Here is a 21,633-nt window from a genome sequence, read left to right as displayed (position 1 = left end):
TTTTAATGTGAACCGTGGTGTGCGGATGAACCTCGTCCAAGCCGATAGATCCTGGATTACCCTGACGCCGCCTCCCGCCTTCGGGATGGCAATTAGGGGAACGCATTGGTTGCCCGTCCTATGGTCAGGATGCCTCGATTGTCTAACTTGTGTATATATTGATCGATTAATACCGTTGGACATGTTGGGATGAATACATGTGGTGCCTGCTCCAGCATGGGCAGATTGGCGCCATACCAAATGGTGTCCCGGGTGGATTGGCATTGGTAGTAAAATTTCCCCGCCTAGGGGAAGTAATCGTCCTCCTCTGCCACGTCCTCTGGCTCTTGCGCATCCTCGGGGGCATCCGGGTCATCGCCGGATTGCACCGCCTCCTCCGGGTCGTAAGTAATGGGGTCGACGGGTTCCGGGGCGTCCGCCGTTCCCAACGGTCCGGGAATCCGCCATGCGCTGGGTTCTATATCGTCGTTATTATCACTGTCACTGTCACTGCACTGTGGGTTTTCCTGTTCGGATCCTGGTTCGCTTGGGGAATCTGTGGCGTCACTCACCGATTCGGAGTCCGTTTGCCACTCGTCTGGATTGTCCGGTTCCGCGCTGTCACGACAGAGCAGGAATTCTCCCAGCTGCTGCAGTGTCGGCTTGTGGCCGTTAGGGCTGCCCTCAACCGCAGCGGGTGTCGGCTGGGGCACGTGCACGCTTTCAATTGTTGTATCTGGCGGAGGACCCACGGCCGCCGCCTCGGCGACCACGGCCGCGAAAGGGCTGCTGCGGCTGTCCTCCTGCATTTCTCGGGCGTGCCTGTTGTTGGGTTGGTTCTCCGGCGTACCACTGCTGGGGTGTTTGGACGATGATGGTGGGAGGGGGCTGTGGGATAGCGTTGGCTGGCAGCCGGAGTAATGCGTTTCCCGTTGTGTCCGTTAAACGCATTGCCGCCTCCCACCCATGGGCCTGGACGATGGCGAGGACCCTGATACGATTATAAATGATGTGCCGGCTCGTCTCAGGCAACGTCGGCCAGTCAGCCGCCAATTCTAACATCGCGTCCAAGTCATGAAGGTCGCGTTTAGTTAAACGCTGAGAGCCCCGTGCTGCCTTTACCTGATGGCAGAGTTGCATCACCCCCTGATCGTCCGCCGGCGGGGCGATCCACGTGGGTGGACCCGGCTGGCGGAGGGCCGCAAAGGTAAGCTCGTCGGGGGCTGGCGTTCCGGGTCTTGCCTGACTTTGATCTTGGGGTAACTGCCATTCTTGAGTGGCTTGTTGCAGTGGCTTGTTGCTCCTTCATACAACCAGAACCAACTAGAAGAGTTAACTGGAAACTATTTAAAGAAAACTGCTTGGCCATTAACCTTGTCCCATCTCCTGCTAGCACTCCAGACAGCATTGGGACAGCGGCTCAAGATTTTACAAGCACCTTAACCAAAATCATTCATCGCTCTTGCTACCCTCCTTCTCCGGCCTCCATCGCTGGTGCCACACTACCTACGGATATTTTGCACTTAATTTCACTTAGAAACAAGGCCAGAGCACTCATGTCAACGCACTCATATGCGTCAAGATAAAATCGGCTTCTGTGCACTTCAAAAATTTGTAACATACAAAAGTAGAACATACTGGGAAAAGACTTGGCAAGAGAAAATAAGTTCACTCTCACATAACGACAATTCGGTATGGACCCTATCCCACTGTCTGCGAAGGAAAAAGGTACCCATCGCGCCAATACCACATGATGGGAGAGCACTATACAATGACTGCGACAAAGCAAATACCTCTGCCAACTCCCTCCATTGCATTTTAAAAAACCATAATACATCATCGTTGGATTCAGAAGCGTTGAACAGCGTCTCTTGCCTGTCACTTTGCCCATTCCACATATTCCCGGAAATTACTCCTCATGGACTTAACTCCATTTGTTGCGTGGAAATAGTAGGGTTGGGTTCGTGGAATCAAAGAGGGGCTTTCATTGCAATACATTTATTGGACTTACTACACAAGGAGTCCAGCCCGGAAGGAAAGAGGAAGCGTAGAGACAACAGCAGGTTCGGCCTCCGTAAGAGATTTCCACAACCTTTAGTGTCTTCAGTCACTGCTCTGCTTTGCTTATAGAGCAGTTTCTTGCAAGGGCTCTTGCGTAGCCCTTACACTGCGCCTTTCCAGCCTCCAAGACTACTAAGGCGGGAAGAATTCTTCAGCGCTTTCAGTCGTTGGATTTATTCCCACTCAGAGCAGCCTTGGCTTCTTCTTTGCCGGAAGGGTGTCTTGCTCGTCTTGGCATGCTATGGGGCGCTTGTAGCGGTCCCATGGCCAGACCCTTATGTCGCCAACCCGGAGATTTACTTTTACTTCCGCTTCTGCCGCTTTTATGAAGAATTTTCCAGATATTCTAGGCAGAAGGACGTCCAGGGTTTCCAGCTTTCCGTCCTCGTGCATCTCGGAAACGCGGGCGTAAGCACCGCGTGCCATGATGTCACGAAGAGCAGAATTCTGCACCACCTGAATTTGAGCGAGACTCGTTCGCGACACTCCTGACCGTACCGGAGCAGCGTACGTGATGACAGGCAGCACGCACGCTTGGTACAGTCTACGCTTCCTGTCCATACTCAGGACCAGCGCTTACTACACGAAGCGCTTGGGCGTTCCTAAGGAGTTTCCGGTCCATCAGCACTCCGAGGTAGGTAACTTCGGATTCCCACGGTAGGGCGACTCCATTCACTGTTAGGTTCACTCCTGGCGGCCGACCATTTCCTGGATGGAAGATGATCGCCTTCGTCTTCTGTGCGTTAACAGCAAAGCGCCATCGGCGGTACCATTCAAGGAGATCCGCCACAGCGCTCTTCAGTCTTCGCACCGCGGTCACCTTCTGCCAGGAGCAGCACAGGAGGGCCGTATCGTCGGCATAGAGAGACAGGATCTCGAGGTTCCCACGTGGAGTTGGAATGTCGTGGGAGTAGATATTGTAAAGCATTGGTCCGAGGACTGATCCCTGGGGCACGCCGGCGGAGATCCGACGCACCCCTGAATTCGCCCCGAGCCATTGCACGGTGAATGTCCTGTCTCTCAAATAGGAGTGAACCATCCGAACAATCAAAGGTGGGAAATGGAGTCGTCTCATCTTCAACAAGAGAGCCGGATGCCAGACGCGATCGAACGCCTTACTGACTTCGAAGATGGCCCCAGCAACCGCCCTATTCCTGTTGAAGCTGTCCGTGATGAAATCCGCCGCTCGCACCAGCCGATGGACTGTGGAAGGCTGCGCACGGAAACCAAACTGCTCCTCCGGGAGGATGTCATTCTCCCGGACGAAATCAGTCAGCGGCCGTTGCAGCAGTCGCTCGAATATCTTACCGAAGCCGTCGAGCAAGGAGATAGGCCGGAATTCTCCGGGACCCACCTCCAATTTCTGCGACTTCGGCAGGCAGATGATTCTCGCTCTTTTCCAAGTGGTCGGGAAGTAGAAAATCCTGACACAGCCATTTAGGAATTTTGTCAGGGACCTCTCCGCCGCCTTTGGAAGCTCCCGAATGACCACATTGGGAATGTTGTCGCTTCCGGGGGCCTTCCTCGTGCGTAGGTGACGTATTGATTCTTTGACGTCCTTCTCGTCGAATCTTGGAATTTCCGAGGCGTCTTTCAGATCGGCGTCTCCGGGTCTTTCAAACGCCTCGATTTCTTCTTCAATCTCGGCAGAAGCGGGATTCCCAGGATTGGGTGAAAAGCTGCAGACCAAGTGATCAGCGAGCAGTTCCGCCTTCTCCATGGGAGATCGTGCCTCTCTGTCTCCGTCGGTAATAATCGGGTCAAGTCTTTGAGGGGCCCGCAGCCTCCGGCATATCTTCCACACCGACGGCAGGTCCTCGTTGCCGTCTTGCGATAGGAGCTCATCCAGCAGGTGCGCCTCCCAGTGGCCCGATCGGACCTCCCGGAGGGCATCCTGTACCGACGCGTTGAGCTCTGAGAGCTGCCTTCTCACATCCGCTGTACGATATTTCTGCCATTGGCGCCGCACGTTGTTTTGCCGCGAAATGAGGCCTCTAACCCCCGCTGGAAGTGGAACCCGAAGATACGAGTTTCGTTGTTCCTATAGCGGTATCGAGGCCTTCATTGCACCGTCTATTGCAGAGGTGAGGTGGCTGACCATTTGATCGGCCATCTCCGGTGAAGTCGGCTCCAGTGGCTCTCTTGGCAGCTCCTCAGCGATGACGTTGCGGAAACTGCTCCAGTCGGCCGACGACAGATCCAATCGCCGGGTGGAAGACAGCACTGGGATTCGGCTCCCCACTGCCAGGATGATCGGGTTGTGGTCCGACGACAGTTCCACGCATATGTACAAACTCAGGGACGTCCTTACATTGTGAGCAATCGCAATGCCTAAAACGTCTCCTTGTTCGTGCGTGGGTATCGCCGGTCCTAAGATGGTTAGGCCTTTTGCATCTGCTAGCTGACGCAGGGATTCTCCTCTCGGGTTTGAGGACCGTGAATTCCAAGTAGGATGCTTGGCATTCAGGTCCCCCAAGATGACCGATGGTCCGCTGTCCCCCGCAAGGTACTGGATGAGATCCGGATCCCAAGGTTTCCCGGGTGGGAAATACAGAGATGAGACCCGGAGCCCTCCTCCTCTTGTCCGTACGTCCACCGAAACAGACTCCGCATGCGGGTGAGAAATCTCTCTACATGCTCGGTGCTCGATGGACCTGTGGACGAGGATGGCCGCACCTCCTGATGTTTTAAGTCGTTGTCGCCTGGGATCCCTGTCCGCCCTATAGATGGTCCAGCCAGGTAACCTCCAGGCGTCCGTTGGCCGAAGGTTCGTCTCATTGACAGCGACGACTATGGCTCCCTTCTCCTGGAGGTACGCCCGTAATTCCTCGCGTCGGCGAAGAATTCCGTTGGCGTTCCATTGCGCAAGCAGGACGGGTCGTTCAGCCATGGTTGGTTAAATTTCCGATCCTGCTGCGCTCCAGCTCTTCCAGGAGTGAGAGGAGAAGTTTGCCCTGCGTCGAGGTGACGAGTTTCTTCAAGGTGCATGCAATAACGGCAATGGTCTGCCATAATTCCTGGTCCTCTCTGTCTGGTGTCAGCGAGGACTCTGCGGAAACTGGAGACTTATCAGTTGATGTCCCCTCTCTCCGTTTTTCCTGTTTCTGGCTTGGTTTTTCGCCTTCTTCACTTGCCGTTCGGAGGGTGTTCCCAAGCGCCCTCTGGGTTGGCTTCGTAATGGCTTTTCCTTCTTTCTCGGTGGTGATCGGGGATTTCACCTTCTGCTTCTTTTTCTTCTTCTTCCCTTCGGAAGAAAAAGGAAGGGTCGCTTCCTTCGGAGGGAGGCTGTCGGGGGGTGACAAGTTCCCCTTGGTGGCCTCTACTACGGCTGGCGCTGGTGGTGGTTCTCGGACCACCTTAGCATCTTTAGGTGGATCTGTGATATCCACCTCCATGTTCCCCTCTCCTCCAGAGAGAGCCTGAACCTTGTCCTGAGAAGGGCCCTTCAGGATTGCTCCGTAGGTTGTAGCGTGATCGACTTGTCGGAATGGTTTTTGTCCCGGTTCCGCTGCCGGTTTTTTGGGCGCCTGCTTCCCTGGTGCTGGCTTGCGTGCGTTGGCGTGTTGTCGCCGCTCAGCCTCCTGAAAGGCGGGACACCGGAGAGAGACGGCCGCATGAGGTCCTCCGCAGTTCGCACAGATGGAATCATCTCCCCTTCCTCGGGAGCATTCCTTGACTGCGTGTGCTCCTGCACAGCGCATGCAGCGTTTCGCACACCAGCAAGCTATGCCGATGTGTCCAAACCGCATGCAGTTGCTGCACTGGAGTGGACCTCTGTCTCCACGGTAACGCTCCACAGTGACGTAGCGGTGGCAGAGCTGGCGGATGTCCCCGGGGGCGATGGCCGATGGAGTCTTTACCGCGTTCGCTACGTGGCGATCAATGGGGACCGTTTTTCCGTCCTCCGTGACCGTAAGGCGACGTACGCTACGAATTTCGTATCCGAGGGATCTGTCCCTCGGATACCTTTTCGACTGCTATCCACCGAGAGATACCCTTGATGAACAGCTTCATCCCTGGCACCCTTTCAATGGGCTGCGAGTGGTGTTGGATTTTCTTCTTCTGCAGCAAGGAGAGTGCCTTTTCATGCCCCTCTCTGTTGGAGGTGATGATCCGGATTCAAGCTCTTCGAACTTCCAAGCCGAAAGCATCACCTTTGTAGCCCGACAGCTGGTCAATCAGTCCCTGGACGTCGGTGACCCCATAGACGACGATAGGCGGTGGTCGCAGCGTCTTAGGTGCCGGTGCCGGTAGAGGTGTGGCTTCCGGGACGGCTGCGTCGTTCGTCAGAAGCGGTTTCCTTTTCTTCTTCTTGGAAGAAACCAAGGTAAATCCGCCGTCGTCTTCCCCCTCCTCTGTGCTCAGCGCACGCTCCGCCCTATCGTCTCCTTGAAGATTCGGCATCCGCGTAACCGCGGAATCTTCTTGCTTCTGGTTCCTTACAGATGCCTTCTTTCGCTTGACGCCGCCTGCGGTGTCCTTCACCACCTGGCCCTTTACAGGGCTCTGCTAAGGGCCCTGTAAAGGGCCCTGTAAAGGGCCAAGGTCTGCTGTTGCCTCCGTTGTCCCGCTTCGGGTCTTCGTCTCCTCCAAGCACTGCGACGGGCTGAGAGCCAAGGCTTCAACACCTGATGATGAATTTGCCGAGAGCTTAGATACCCCCGGCAAAACAGCTGGAGGTTCGTTGCCTTGCGGACGATTATTCCCACGCTGTGTAATTCCCTTCGTGGACATGAAGTCTCCGAAGGAGTTGGCACGACGGTGTATCTTCCTCCTTACCTGGACCACCGGAAAAGCAGAGTTGCTAGATGAAATCCGAATAAAGTAGTAGGCTCTCGTCTGATGTCTCCTATATTCTGGCAATCAAGTTGGGGGGCTCGGGGTTTATATATGAATTCCCGGGTACAAAGACCGGGCGCCGAATTCCGTGTCATTAGCGAAAGTGGAGAGAGTAGGTTAACCTCGGTAGTGGGTGACTGTGTCCAGCCACTGTTCACCAAATTTCCTATCGCGGATTCGGCGAAAAGGACACTAGCTCGCATGAGTCCTTCTAGTTGTCCAAGCATCATGTCCCCGCGACATTGTGTATTGAGACTGCCATCTACTTTGCTTTTCCGAAACATCAGAACTAGCATCATGTCCCCGCGACATCACCCCGGCTTTGAAATCAAACTGTTAGCCCCTTAGAAGTCAACCTTGCTTTCTCCGCTGTTGTCTCTACGCTTCCTCTTTCCTTCCGGGCCGGACTCCTTGTGTAGTAAGTCCAATAAATGTATAGCAATGAAAGCCCCTCTTTGATTCCACGAACCCAACCCTACTATGTCCACGCGACATATTGGTATCAGGTGTGGGGTGGCGGAGTCTTGGAGCGGCTTATTTAAATGCAACTTCCGTTCCGTTCATCATGCTTCATTCGTTTGATTGAATTTCGATTTAAGAAGTAGTTACGCGTAATGCCAAAAGGAAACTAACCCCATTTTTTTATTAACGATAATCGGTTATATTGCTAACATATGGCGAATGAATTTTTTCCTAGCCGTATTGTCTTTAATTCATAATGGATTTCGGTGGCAAGGGCACGTATGGGCGCTTTGGCGAATCTCTGCCTTGGGAGCGTGATTTATCACCAAACAATACGAACCTAGTTGATTTTACTTCCGCTGTTTATATGATAGAAAGCGCCCCTGTTTCCCTCCAACTATGCAACAAACATTTTCAGGACATCACATTCATTTAATTCCGAGTTTTAACGGTGATGGGGACACAAGCATCGAGGATTTTTTGAACAGTCTTAAGTTAGTGAGTCATCTTAGCGGGTGGAGTGAGAATCAGACCTTAAGCGTAGCACGGCTGCGTCTGAGCGGTACTGCTGCCGAATTCATTAAGTCAAATTTTCACGTTATTGAGTCTAATGAACTTTTTTCTCAACTAATGAAAAAGCGCTTCATTCCCAACATTTCACTGGTCTCTGTTGAAAGAATGTTCACACGCTGTTTGCAACGACCCTTGGAAAGCGTGAACGAGTATTCTTCCCGTCTCAGGGAATTGGGACGAAAACTAAGGGATGCTTTTCTAGACCCAGACTCACAAGCGACAGGAATTATGCTCGAAAACCGCCTCCTCTCACAGTTCTTGGTCGGACTTAGGGAAAAATTGGGCGATTCGTGCTAGTGCGCAATCCAAGAACCATGCAAGAGGCTGAGGAATTTGCTAACCTAGAGGATGCTCGTAATCATTCAGACGTTAGAAAAGTAAACTTCTTGCAGAACCATGACTTTGGTATGCCCGTGCGCAGTCCTAACGTGAAGACACCGACAACCTTTCCATACAGTGACCCGACACGATATTTCACAAGGAGTCATGTTCAACCCCATCTCGAGCCAATCTTAAACCCCACTGTGAGCCCTAGTCTTGCGGATCAAGTGCACGCAATCCTGACAAATGTAAACACGAAGCCTTCACAGTCTACACTGTCGGTGGGTGGAGGGAACGTATCTAATGCGCCTCGGACTTGTAATTACTGTAAAAAGGTGGGACACATCGCGCACTATAGCCGTACAAAACCCCGCGCATGTTATAACTGTGGGGAAGGGAGCCATGTCAGTAAAGATTGCCCTCTGATGATTTTCGGCGTGTGCAAGCAAGCGGGCCATCGCCCGATAGATTGTCTAACCCCCACCCAAAAGCGAGATCAGGGAAACGCGGCCACCCCGGCCGGCAGGTCGGGGACGAATTAGTGCTCGTCGTAGCACCAGAAGTCGGCTTAACGGTCTCGGTTACAGTACTAGGTAGAGTGTATTCCTTTTTAGTGGATACCTGTGCCGCTGTGAGTATTATGCAGAGTACAAGTTTCCCTTTTGAAAGCCTAAAAATTGACGACTATTCCTCCCCTGTGAGAAGTGCCTCCGGCCATGCGCTCGCCACAGTAGGGCAATGCAACATAAATTTCATTATCGATGGAGAAGTTTATCCTCACGATACATTGAGTGCAAATCGAGGGAAATTACCGTATGACGGTACTTTCCCTAGATTTGCCGGTTGGGAGATCTGGAGATACGTCCGCCCTGACCTCGAAATCTCGATCGACTGTCCGTTTCAGGCTTCATCCCACCTATATACCAGCCCGGACCCCGAATCCGAGGCCGAGCGGGCATAGGGAGGTAGCACGGTCCGAGACGGACGGTCGGCCGGATTCTGGTCCGAGGGGATGTACCTCCAGGTCACATTGCGTGACAAATCCTTTATTAAGAGCATAAATAATCTTACAACATCAGGGTAGGTAAACAGGACCCCCCTGACTTTGATTAAAGAATACATAACTGCCATATTATCTGTGTAAACATTTATTAGTGTATCCGGTTCCGTGACACTGATGGCGTGGTGTGCTGCCATCAAAGCCGCCAGCCCCTCCGCTTCCAATATGGGCCGCTCTTGCTCTAGCGCCCAAATCTCAGTCGTCCGGAGCATGGGGATGGTCCACGCCGTCTGCTATGGTGTGGCATCGGCGTATACATCCATGACGTAGTGGAAATTTGTAAATTCCCTTGGTGCGTGCCGGACTCCGTCATCCCGTAAGCGGGCCAACCAGGTGGTGTAGCGTTGCGCCGTCTGGGTAATCAGGAACAACGGGAGTCGGAGGACATAAACACACCATGAAATGAATCCCGCTGCTTTCGGGATGTCGCGGTTTCTAATGCGCTTGATTACTTTAATAATATACGCGATTCTACGCAGGGAGTATCTGGTAAGACTGAGGGTCATGACTATTGTATCTATTTTAACTCCCAGGTATTTGATTCTGGTTGCCGGGACCAAGCGGCTTTTCTTATCGTTAATTTGAATTTGTAGTTCCTGGCGTAGGAAGTCTACCACCTCTAGGATCAAGTGTTCCGTAGAGTCGTCAAACAACAGCAACCAGTCGTCTAAATATGCAATCATAACTATTTTGAATTTCCGATGGACTTCGTTTATCACCGCCCGCGCCCACCTCTGCATGATTGCAGGCGCTAGCGCGTGGCCCATTGGCAGGCGTGTCCAAGTATATGTCGTGCCCCGGTGATAAACTCCGTAATTATGCCGATGCGACGGCTCGATCGGCACTTGCCAAAAGGCATCTTTTAGGTCAATCTTAATTAGAAGGGAACCTGGGGGGATTGACTCTAGGGCTTGGGCCGCGGATTTTAATGTAAACCGTGGTGTGCGGATGAACCTCGTCCAAGCCGATAGATCCTGGATTACCCTGACGCCGCCTCCCGCCTTCGGGATGGCAATTAGGGGAACGCATTGGTTGCTCGTCCTATGGTCAGGATGCCTCGATTGACTAACTTGTGTATATATTGATCGATTAATACCGTTGGACGTGTTGGGATGAATACATATGGTGCCTGCTCCAGCATGGGCAGATTGGCGCCATACCAAATGGTGTCCCGGGTGGATTGGCATTGGTAGTAAAATTTCCCCGCCGTGGGGAAGTAATCGTCCTCCTCTGCCACGTCCTCTGGCTCCTGCGCATCCTCGGGGGCATCCGGGTCATCGCCGGGCTGCACTTCCTCCTCCGGGTCGTAAATAATGGGGTCGTCGGGTTCCGGGGCGTCCGCCGTTCCCAACGGTCCGGGAATCCGCAATGCGCTGGGTTCTATATCGTCGTTATTATCACTGTCACTGTCACCGCACTGTGGGTTTTCCTGTTCGGATCCTGGTTCGCTGGGGGAATCTGTGGCGTCACTCACCGATTCGGAGTCCGTTGGCCACTCGTCTGGATTGTCCGGTTCCGCGCTGTCACGAAAGAGCAGGAATTCTCCCAGCTGCTGCAGTGTCGGCTTGTGGCCGTTAGGGCTGCCCTCAACCGCAGGTGGTGTCGGCTGGGGCACGTGCACGCTTTCAATTGTTGTATCTGGCGGAGGACCCACGGCCGCCGCCTCGGCGACCACGGCCGCGAAAGGGCTGCTGCGGCTGTCCTCCTGCATTTCTCGGGCGTGCCTGTTGTTGGGTTGGTTCTCCGGCGTACGACTGCTGGGGTGTTTGGACGATGATGGTGGGAGGCGGCGGTGGGATAGCGTTGGCTGGCAGCCGGAGTAATGCGTTTCCCGTTGTGTCCGTTAAACGCATTGCCGCCTCCCATCCATGGGCCTGGACGATGGCGAGGACCCTGATACGATTATAAATGATGTGCCGGCTCGTCTCAGGCAACGTCGGCCAGTCAGCCGCCAAATCTAACATCGCGTCCAAGTCATGAAGGTGGCGTTTAGTTAAACGCTGAGAGCCCCGTGTCGCCTTTACCTGATGGCAGAGTTGCTTCACCCCCTGATCGTCCGCCGGCGGGGCGATCCACGTGGGTGGACCCGGCTGGCGGAGGGCCGCATAGGTAAGCTCGTCGGGGGCTGGCGTTCCGGGTCTTGCCTGACTTTGGCCTTTGGGTAACCGCCATTCTTGAGTGGCTTGTTGCAGTGGCTTGTTGCTCCTTCATACAACCAGAACCAACTAGAAGAGTTAACTGGAAACTATTTAAAAAAAACTGCTTGGCCATTAACCTTGTCCCATCTCCTGCTAGCACTCCAGACAGCATTGGGACTGCGGCTCAAGATTTTACAAGCACCTTAACCAAAATCATTCATCGCTCTTGCTACCCTCCTTCTCCGGCCTCCATCGCTGGTGCCACACTACCTCCGGATATTTTGCACTTAATTTCACTTAGAAACAAGGCCAGAGCCCTCATGGCAACGCACTCATATCCGCCAAGATAAAATCGGCTTCTGTGCACTTCAAAAATTTGTAACATACAAAAGTAGAACATACTGGGAAAAAACATGGCAAGAGAAAATAAGTTCACTCTCACATAACCACAATTCGGTATGAACCCTAGCCCACTGTCTGCGAAGGAAAAAGGTACCCATCCCGCCAATACCACATAATGGGAGAGCACTATACAATGACTGCGACAAAGCAAATACCTCTGCCAACTCCCTCCATTGCATTTTAAAAAACCATAATACATCATCGTTGGATTCAGAAGCGTTGAACAGCGTCTCTTGCCTGTCACTTTGCCCATTCCACATATTCCCGGAAATTAGTCCTCATGGACTTAACTCCATTTGTTGCGTGGACATAGTAGGGTTGGGTTCGTGGAATCAAAGAGGGGCTTTCATTGAAATACATTTATTGGACTTACTACACAAGGAGTCCAGCCCGGAAGGAAAGAGGAAGCGTAGAGACAACAGCAGGTTCGGCCTCCGTAAGAGATTTCCACAACCTTTAGTGCCTTCAGCCACTGCTCTGCTTTGCTTATAGAGCAGTTTCTTGCAAGGGCTCTTGCGTAGCCCTTACACTGCGCCTTTCCAGCCTCCAAGGCTACTAAGGCGGGAAGAATTCTTCAGCGTTTTCAGTCGTTGGATTTATTCCCGCTCAGAGCAGCCTTGGCTTCTTCTTTGCCGGAAGGGTGTCTTGTTCGTCTTGGCATGCTATGGGGCGCTTGTAGCGGTCCCATGGCCAGACCCTTATGTCGCCAACCCGGAGATTTACTTTTACTTCCGCTTCTGCCGCTTTTATGAAGAATTTTCCAGATATTCTAGGCAGAAGGACGTCCAGGGTTTCCAGCTTTCCGTCCTCGTGCATCTCGGAAACGCGGGCGTAAGCACCGCTTGCCATGTGTCACGAAGAGCAGAATTCTGCACCACCTGAATTTGAGGGAGACTCGTTCGCGACACTCCTGACCGTACCGGAGCAGCGTACGTGATGACAGGCAGCACGCACGCTTGGTACAGTCTACGCTTCCTGTCCATACTCAGGACCAGCGCTTACTACAAGAAGCGCTTGGGCGTTCCTAAGGAGTTTCCGGTCCATCAGCACTCCGAGGTAGGTAACTTAGGATTCCCACGGTAGGGCGACTCCATTCACTGTTAGGTTCACTCCTGGCGGCCGACCATTTCCTGGATGGAAGATGATTGCCTTCGTCTTCTGTGCGTTAACAGCAAAGCGATCTCGGCGGTACCATTCAAGGAGATCCGCCACAGCGCTCTTCAGTCTTCGCACCGCGGTCACCTTCTGCCAGGAGCAGCACAGGAGGGCCGTATCGTCGGCATAGAGAGACAGGATCTGGAGGTTACCACGTGGAGTTTGAATTTCGTGGGAGTAGATATTGTAAAGCATTGGTCCGAGGACTGATCCCTGGGGCACGCCGGCGGAGATCCGACGCACCCCTGAATTCACCCCGAGCCATTGCACGGTGAATGTCCTGTCTCTCAAATAGGAGTGAACCATCCGAACAATCAAAGGTGGGAAATGGAGTCGTCTCATCTTCAACAAGAGAGCCGGATGCCAGACGCGATCGAACGCCTTACTGACGTCGAAGATGGCCCCAGCAACCGCCCTATTCCTGTTGAAGCTTTCCGTGATGAAATCCGCCGCTCGCACCAGCCGATGGACTGTGGAAGGCTGCGCACGGAAACCAAACTGCTCCTCCGGGAGGATGTCATTCTCCCGGACGAAATCAGTCAGCGGCCGTTGCAGCAGTCGCTCGAATATCTTACCGAAGCCGTCGAGCAAGGAGATAGGCCGGAATTCTCCGGGACCCACCTCCAATTTCTGCGACTTCGGCAGGCAGACGATTCTCGCTCTTTTCCAAGTGGTCGGGAAGTAGAAAATCCTGACACAGCCATTTAGGAATTTTGTCAGGGACCTCTCCGCCGCCTTTGGAAGCTCCCGAATGACCACATTGGGAATGTTGTCGCTTCCGGGGGCCTTCCTCGTGCGTAGGTAACGTATTGATTCTTTGACGTCCTTCTCGTCGAATCTTGGAATTTCCGAGGCGTCTTTCAGATCGGCGTCTCCGGGTCTTTCAAACGCCTCGATTTCTTCTTCAATCTCGGCAGAAGCGGGATTCCCAGGATTGGGTGAAAAGCTGCAGACCAAGTGATCAGCGAGCAGTTCCGCCTTCTCCATGGGAGATCGTGCCTCTCTGTCTCCGTCGGTAATAATCGGGTCAAGTCTTTGAGGGGCCCGCAGCCTCCGGCATATCTTCCACACCGACGGCAGGTCCTCGTTGCCGTCTTGCGATAGGAGCTCATCCAGCAGGTGCGCCTCCCAGTGGCCCGATCGGACCTCCCGGAGGGCATCCTGTACCGACGCGTTGAGCTCTGAGAGCTGCCTTCTCACATCCGCTGTACGATATTTCTGCCATTGGCGCCGCACGTTGTTTTGCCGCGAAATGAGGCCTCTAACCCCCGCTGGAAGTGGAACCCGAAGATACGAGTTTCGTTGTTCCTATAGCGGTGTCGAGGCCTTCATTGCGCCGTCTATTGCAGAGGTGAGGTGGCTGACCATTTGATCGGCCATCTCCGGTGAAGTCGGCTCCAGTGGCTCTCTTGGCAGCTCCTCAGCGATGACGTTGCGGAAACTGCTCCAGTCGGCCGACGACGGATCCAATCGCCGGGTGGAAGACAGCACTGGGATTCGGCTCCCCACTGCCAGGATGATCGGGTTGTGGTCCGACGACAGTTCCACGCATGTGTACAAACTCAGGGACGTCCTTACATTGTGAGCAATCGCAATGCCTAAAACGTCTCCTTGTTCGTGCGTGGGTATCGCCGGTCCTAAGATGGTTAGGCCTTTTGCATCTGCTAGCTGACGCAGGGATTCTCCTCTCGGGTTCGAGGACCGTGAATTCCAAGTAGGATGCTTGGCATTCAGGTCCCCCAAGATGACCGATGGTCCGCTGTCCCCCGCAAGGTACTGGATGAGATCCGGATCCCAAGGTTTCCCGGGTGGGAAATACAGAGATGAGACCCGGAGCCCTCCTCCTCTTGTCCGTACGTCCACGGAAACAGACTCCGCATGCGGGTGGGAAATCTCTCTACATGCTCGGTGCTCGATGGACCTGTGGACGAGGATGGCCGCACCTCCTGATGTTTTAAGTCGTTGTCGCCTGGGATCCCTGTCCGCCCTATAGATGGTCCAGCCAGGTAACCTCCAGGCGTCCGTTGGCCGAAGGTTCGTCTCATTGACAGCGACGACTATGGCTCCCTTCTCCTGGAGGAACGCTCGTAATTTCTCGCGTCGGCGAAGAATTCCGTTGGCGTTCCATTGCGCAAGCAGGACGGGTCGTTCAGCCATGGTTGGTTAAATTTCCGATCCTGCTGCGCACCAGCTCTTCCAGGAGTGAAAGGAGAAGTTTGCCCTGCGTCGAGGTGACGAGTTTCTTCAAGGTGCATGCAATAACGGCAAGGGTCTGCCATAATTCCTGGTCCTCTCTGTCTGGTGTCAGCGAGGACTCTGCGGAAACCGGAGACTTATCAGTTGATGTCCCCTCTCTCCGTTTTTCCTGTTTCTGGCTTGGTTTTTCGCCTTCTTCACTTGCCGTTCGGAGGGTGTTCCCAAGCGCCCTCTGGGTTGGCTTCGTAATGGCTTTTCCTTCTTTCTCGGTGGTGATCGGGGATTTCACCTTCTGCTTCTTTTTCTTCTTCTTCCTTTCGGAAGAAAAAGGAAGGGTCGCTTCCTTCGGAGGGAAGCTGTCGGGGGGTGACAAGTTCCCCTTGGTGGCCTCTACTACGGCTGGCGCTGGTGGTGGTTCTCGGACCGCCTTAGCATCCTTGGGTGGATCTGTGATATCCACCTCCATATTCCCCTCTCCTCAGGAGAGAGCCTGAACCTTGTCCTGAGAAGGGCCCTTCAGGATTGCTCCGTAGGTTGTAGCGTGATCGACTTGTCGGAATGGTTTTTGTCCCGGTTCCGCTGCCGGTTTCTTGGGCGCCTGCTTCCCTGGTTCTGGCTTGCGTGCGTTGGCGTGTTGTCACCGCTCAGCCTCCTGAAAGGCGGGACACCGGCGAGAGACGGCCGCATGAGGTCCTCCGCAGTTCGCACAGATAGCATCATCTCCCCTTCCTCGGGAGCATTCCTTGACTGCGTGTGCTCCTGCACAGCGCATGCAGCGTTTCGCACACCAGCAAGCTATGCCGATGTGTCCAAACCGCATGCAGTTGCTGCACTGGAGTGGACCTCTGTCTCCACGGTAACGCTCCACAGTGACGTAGCGGTGGCAGAGCTGGCGGATGTCACCGGGGGCGATGGCCGATGGAGTCTTTACCGCGTTCGCTACGTGGCGATCAATGGGGACCGTTTTTCCGTCCTCCGTGACCGTAAGGCGACGTACGCTACGAATTTCGTATCCGAGGGATCTGTCCCTCGGATACCTTTTCGACTTCTATCCATCGAGAGATACCCTTGATGAACAGCTTCATCCCTGGCACCCTTTCAATGGGCTGCGAGTGGTGTTGGATTTTCTTCCTCTGCAGCAAGGAGAGTGCCTTTTCATGCCCCTCTCTGTTGGAGGTGATGATCCGGATTCAAGCTCTTCGAAATTCCAAGCCGAAAGCATCACCTTTCTAGCCCGACAGCTTGTCAATCAGTCCCTGGACGTCGGTGACCCCATAGACGACGATAGGCGGTGGTCGCAGCGTCTTAGGTGCCGGTGCCGGTAGAGGTGTGGCTTCCGGGACGGCTGCGTCGTTCGTCAGAAGCGGTTTCCTTTTCTTCCTCTTGGAAGAAACCAAGGTAAATCCGCCGTCGCCTTCCCCCTCCTCTGTGCTCAGCGCACGCTCCGCCCTATCGTCTCCTTGGAGATTCGGCATCCGCGTAACCGCGGAATCTTCTTGCTTCTGGTTCCTTACAGATGCCTTCTTTCGCTTGACGCTGCCTGCGGTGTCCTTCACCACCTGGCCCTGAAAAGGGCCAAGGTCTGCTGTTGCCTCCGTTGTCCCGCTTCGGGTCTTCGTCTCCTCCAAGCACTGCGACGGGCTGAGAGCCAAGGCTTCAACACCTGATGATGAATTTGCCGAAGCCTTAGATACCCCCGGCAAAACAGCTGGAGGTTCGTTGCCTTGCGGACGATTATTCCCACACTGTGTAATTCCCTTCGTGGACATGAAGTCTCCGAAGGAGTTGGCACGACGGTGTATCTTCCTCCTTACCTGGACCACCGGAAAAGCAGAGTTGCTAGATGAAATCCGAATAAAGTAGTAGGCTCTCGTCTGATGTCTCCTATATTCTGGCAATCAAGTTGGGGGGCTCGGGGTTTATATATGAATTCCCGGGTACAAAGACCGGGCGCCGAATTCCGTGTCATTAGCGAAAGGGGAGAGAGTAGGTTAACCTCGGTAGTGGGTGACTGTGTCCAGCCACTGTTCACCAAATTTGCTATCGCGGATTCGGCGAAAAGGACACTAGCTCGCATGAGTCCTTCTAGTTGTCCAAGCATCATGTCCCCGCGACATTGTGTATTGAGACTGCCATCTACTTGGCTTTTCCGAAACATCAGAACTAGCATCATGTCCCCGCGACGTCACCCCGGCTTTGAAATCAAACTGTTAGCCCCTTAGAAGTCAACCTTGCTTTCTCCGCTGTTGTCTCTACGCTTCCTCTTTCCTTCCGGGCCGGACTCCTTGTGTAGTAAGTCCAATAAATGTATAGCAATGAAAGCCCCTCTTTGATTCCACGAACCAAACCCTACTATGTCCACGCGACATAATGGTGTCAGGTGTGGGGTGGCGGAGTCTTGGAGCGGCTTATTTAAATGCAACTTCCGTTCCGTTCATCATGCTTCATTCGTTTGATTGAATTTCGATTTAAGAAGTAGTTACGCGTAATGCCAAAAGGAAACTAACCCCATTTTTTTATTAACGATAATCGGTTATATTGCTAACATATGGCGAATGAATTTTTTCCTAGCCGTATTGTCTTTAATTCATAATGGATTTCGGTGGCAAGGGCACGTATGGGCGGTTTGGCGAATCTCTGCCTTGGGAGCGTGATTTATCACCAAACAATACGAACTTAATTGATTTTACTTCCGCTGTTTATATGATAGAAAGCGCCCCTGTTTCCCTCCAACTATGCAACAAACATTTTCAGGACATCACATTCATTTAATTCCGAGTTTTAACGGTGATGGGGACCAAGCATGGAGGATTTTTTGAACAGTCTTAAGTTAGTGAGACATCTTAGCAGGTGGAGTGAGAATCAGACCTTAAGCGTAGCACGGCTGCGTCTGAGCGGTACTGCTGCCGAATTCATTAAGTCAAATCCTCACGTTATTGAGTCTTATGAACTTTTTTCTTAACTAATGAAAAAGCGCTTCATTCCTAAAATTTCACTGGTCTCTGTTGAAAGAATGTTCACACGCTGTTTGCAACGACCCTTGGAAAGCGTAAACGAGTATTCTTCCCGTCTCAGGGAATTGGGACGAAAACTAAGGGATGCTTTTCTAGACCCAGACTCACAAGCGACAGGAATTATGCTCGACAACCGCCTCCTCTCACAGTTCTTGGTCGGACTTAGGGAAAAATTGGGCGATTCGTGCTAGTGCGCAATCCAAGAACCATGCAAGAGGCTGAGGAATTTGCTAACCTAGAGGATGCTCGTAATCACTCAGACGTTAGAAAAGTAAACTTCTTGCAGAACCATGACTTTGGTATGCCCGTGCGCAGTCCTAACGTGAAGACACCGACAACCTTTCCGTACAGTGACCCGACACGATATTTCACAAGGAGTCATGTTCAACCCCATCTCGAGCCAATCTTAAACCCCACTGTGAGCCCTAGTCTTGCGGATCAAGTGCACGCAATCCTGACAAATGTAAACACGAAGCCTTCACAGTCTACACTGTCGGTGGGTGGAGGGAACGTATCTAATGCGCCTCGGACTTGTAATTACTGTAAAAAGGTGGGATACATCGCGCACTATAGCCGTACAAAACCCCGCGCATGTTATAACTGTGGGGAAGGGAGCCATGTCAGTAAAGATTGCCCTCTGATGATTTTCGGCGTGTGCAAGCAAGCGGGCCATCGCCCGATAGATTGTCCAACCCCCACCCAAAAGCGAGATCAGGGAAACGCGGCCACCCCGGCCGGCAGGTCGGGGACGAATTAGTGCTCGTCGTAGCACCAGAAGTCGGCTTAACGGTCTCGGTTACAGTACTAGGTAGAGTGTATTCCTTTTTAGTGGATACCTGTGCCGCTGTGAGTATTATGCAGAGTACAAGTTTCCCTTTTGAAAGCCTAAAAATTGACGACTATTCCTCCCCTGTGAGAAGTGCCTCCGGCCATGCGCTCGCCACAGTAGGGCAATGCAACATAAATTTCATTATCGATGGAGAAGTTTATCCTCACGATACATTGAGTGCAAATCTAGGGAAAGTACCGTATGACGGTACTTTCCCTAGATTTGCCGGTTGGGAGATCTGGAGATACGTCCGCCCTGACCTCGAAATCTCGATCGACTGTCCGTTTCAGGCTTCATCCCACCTATATACCAGCCCGGACCCCGAATCCGAGGCCGAGCGGGCATAGGGAGGTAGCACGGTCCGAGACGGACGGTCGGCCGGATTCTGGTCCGAGGGGATGTACCTCCAGGTCACATTGCGTGACAAATCCTTTATTAAGAGCATAAATAATCTTACAACATCAGGGTAGGTAAACAGGACCCCCCTGACTTTGATTAAAGAATACATAACTGCCATATTATCTGTGTAAACATTTATTAGTGTATCCGGTTCCGTGACCCTGATGGCGTGGTGTGCTGCCATCAAGGCCGCCAGCCCCTCCGCTTCCAATATGGGCCGCTCTTGCTCTAGCGCCCAAATCTCAGTCTCCCGGAGCATGGGGATGGTCAACGCCGTCTGCCATGGTGTGGCATCGGCGTATACATCCATGACGTAGTGGAAATTTGTAAATTCCCTTGGTGCGTGCCAGACTCCGTCATCCCATAAGCGGGCCTACCAGGTGGTGTCGCGTTGCGCCGTCTGGGTAATCAGGAACAACGGGAGTCGGAGGACATAAACACACCATGAAATGAATCCCGCTGCTTTCGGGATGTCGCGGTTTCTAATGCGCTTGATTACTTTAATTATATACGCGATTCTACGCATGGAGTATCTGGTAAGACTGAGGGTCATGGCTATTGTATCTATTTTAACTCCCAGGTATTTGATTCTGGTTGCCGGGACCAAGCGGCTTTTCTTATCGTTAATTTGAATTTGTAGTTCCTGGCCTAGGAAGTCTACCACCTCTAGGATCAAGTGTTCCGTAGAGTCGTCAAACAACAGCAAACAGTCGTCTAAATATGCAATCATAACTATTTTGAATTTCCGATGGACTTCGTTTATCACCGCCCGCGCCCACCTCTGCATGATTGCAGGCGCTAGCGCGTGGCCCCCTGGCAGGCGTGTCCAAGTATATGTCGTGCCCCGGTGATAAACTCCGTAATTATGCCGATGCGACGGCTCGATCGGCACTTGCCAAAAGGCATCTTTTAGGTCAATCTTAATTAGAAGGGAACCTGGGGGGATTGACTCTAGGGCTTTGGCCGCGGATTTTAATGTGAACCGTGGTGTGCGGATGAACCTCGTCCAAGCCGATAGATCCTGGATTACCCTGACGCCGCCTCCCGCCTTCGGGATGGCAATTAGGGGAACGCATTGGTTGCCCGTCCTATGGTAAGATTGCCTCGATTGACTAACTTGTGTATATATTAATCGATTAATACCGTTGGACGTGTTGCGATGAATACATGTGGTGCCTGCTCCAGCATGGGCAGATTGGCGCCATACCAAATGGTGTCCCGGGTGGATTGGCATTGGTAGTAAAATTTCCCCGCCGTGGGGAAGTAATCGTCCTCCTCTGCCACGTCCTCTGGCTCCTGCGCATCCTCGGGGGCATCCGGGTCATCGCCGGGCTGCACCTCCTCCTCCGGGTCGTAAGTAATGGGGTCGACGGGTTCCGGGGCGTCCGCCGTTCCCAACGGTCCGGGAATCCGCCAAGCGCTGGGTTCTATATCGTCGTTATTATCACTGTCACTGTCACTGCACTGTGGGTTTTCCTGTTCGGATCCTGGTTCGCTTGGGGAATCTGTGGCGTCACTCACCGATTCGGAGTCCGTTTGCCACTCGTCTGGATTGTCCGGTTCCGCGCTGTCACGAAAGAGCAGGAATTCTCCCAGCTGCTGCAGTGTCGGCTTGTGGCCGTTAGGGCTGCCCTCAACCGCAGGTGGTGTCGGCTGGGGCACGTGCACGCTTTCAATTGTTGTATCTGGCGGAGGACCCACGGCCGCCGCCTCGGCGACCACGGCCGCGAAAGGGCTGCTGCGGTTGGCCTCCTGCATTTCTCGGGCGTGACTGTTGTTGGGTTGGTTCTCCGGCGTACCACTGCTGGGGTTTTTGGACGATGATGGTGGGAGGCGGCGGTGGGATAGCGCTGGCTGGCAGCCGGAGTAATGCGTTTCCCGTTGTGTCCGTTAAACGCATTGCCGCCTCCCACCCATGGGCCTGGACGATGGCGAGGACCCTGATACGATTATAAATGATGTGCCGGCTCGTCTCAGGCAACGTCGGCCAGTCAGCCGCCAAATCTAACATCGCGTCCAAGTCATGAAGGTCGCGTTTAGTTAAACGCTGAGAGCCCCGTGCTGCCTTTACCTGATGGCAGAGTTGCATCACCCCCTGATCGTCCGCCGGCGGGGCGATCCACGTGGGTGGACCCGGCTGGCGGAGGGCCGCAAAGGTAAGCTCGTCGGGGGCTGGCGTTCCGGGTCTTGCCTGACTTTGATCTT

The 21,633-nt window shown here is 53.3% G+C and overlaps 1 protein-coding gene across 1 annotated transcript; it reads right to left on the bottom strand.

Annotated features, from left to right (window-relative positions):
• Positions 1-284: 284 nt before the first annotated feature.
• Positions 285-21,186, bottom strand: LOC139689598 (cell surface glycoprotein 1-like). Its single transcript, XM_071586760.1, has 5 exons — positions 20,636-21,186; positions 11,320-11,500; positions 10,456-11,102; positions 1,102-1,282; positions 285-884 (listed from the first exon to the last, which is right to left on the bottom strand). The coding sequence occupies exons 1-5, from the start codon at positions 21,184-21,186 to the stop codon at positions 285-287; spliced, it is 2,160 nt and encodes a 719-aa protein (XP_071442861.1).
• Positions 21,187-21,633: the final 447 nt, after the last annotated feature.

Source organism: Hetaerina americana, unplaced genomic scaffold (assembly GCF_022747635.1).
Source record: "Hetaerina americana unplaced genomic scaffold, ioHetAmer1.1.p SCAF_256, whole genome shotgun sequence".
NCBI classification, from domain to species: domain Eukaryota; kingdom Metazoa; phylum Arthropoda; class Insecta; order Odonata; family Calopterygidae; genus Hetaerina; species Hetaerina americana.
The sequence above is the reverse complement of the archived record's forward strand: the minus strand, read 5'-3'. Positions and strand labels throughout refer to the sequence as shown.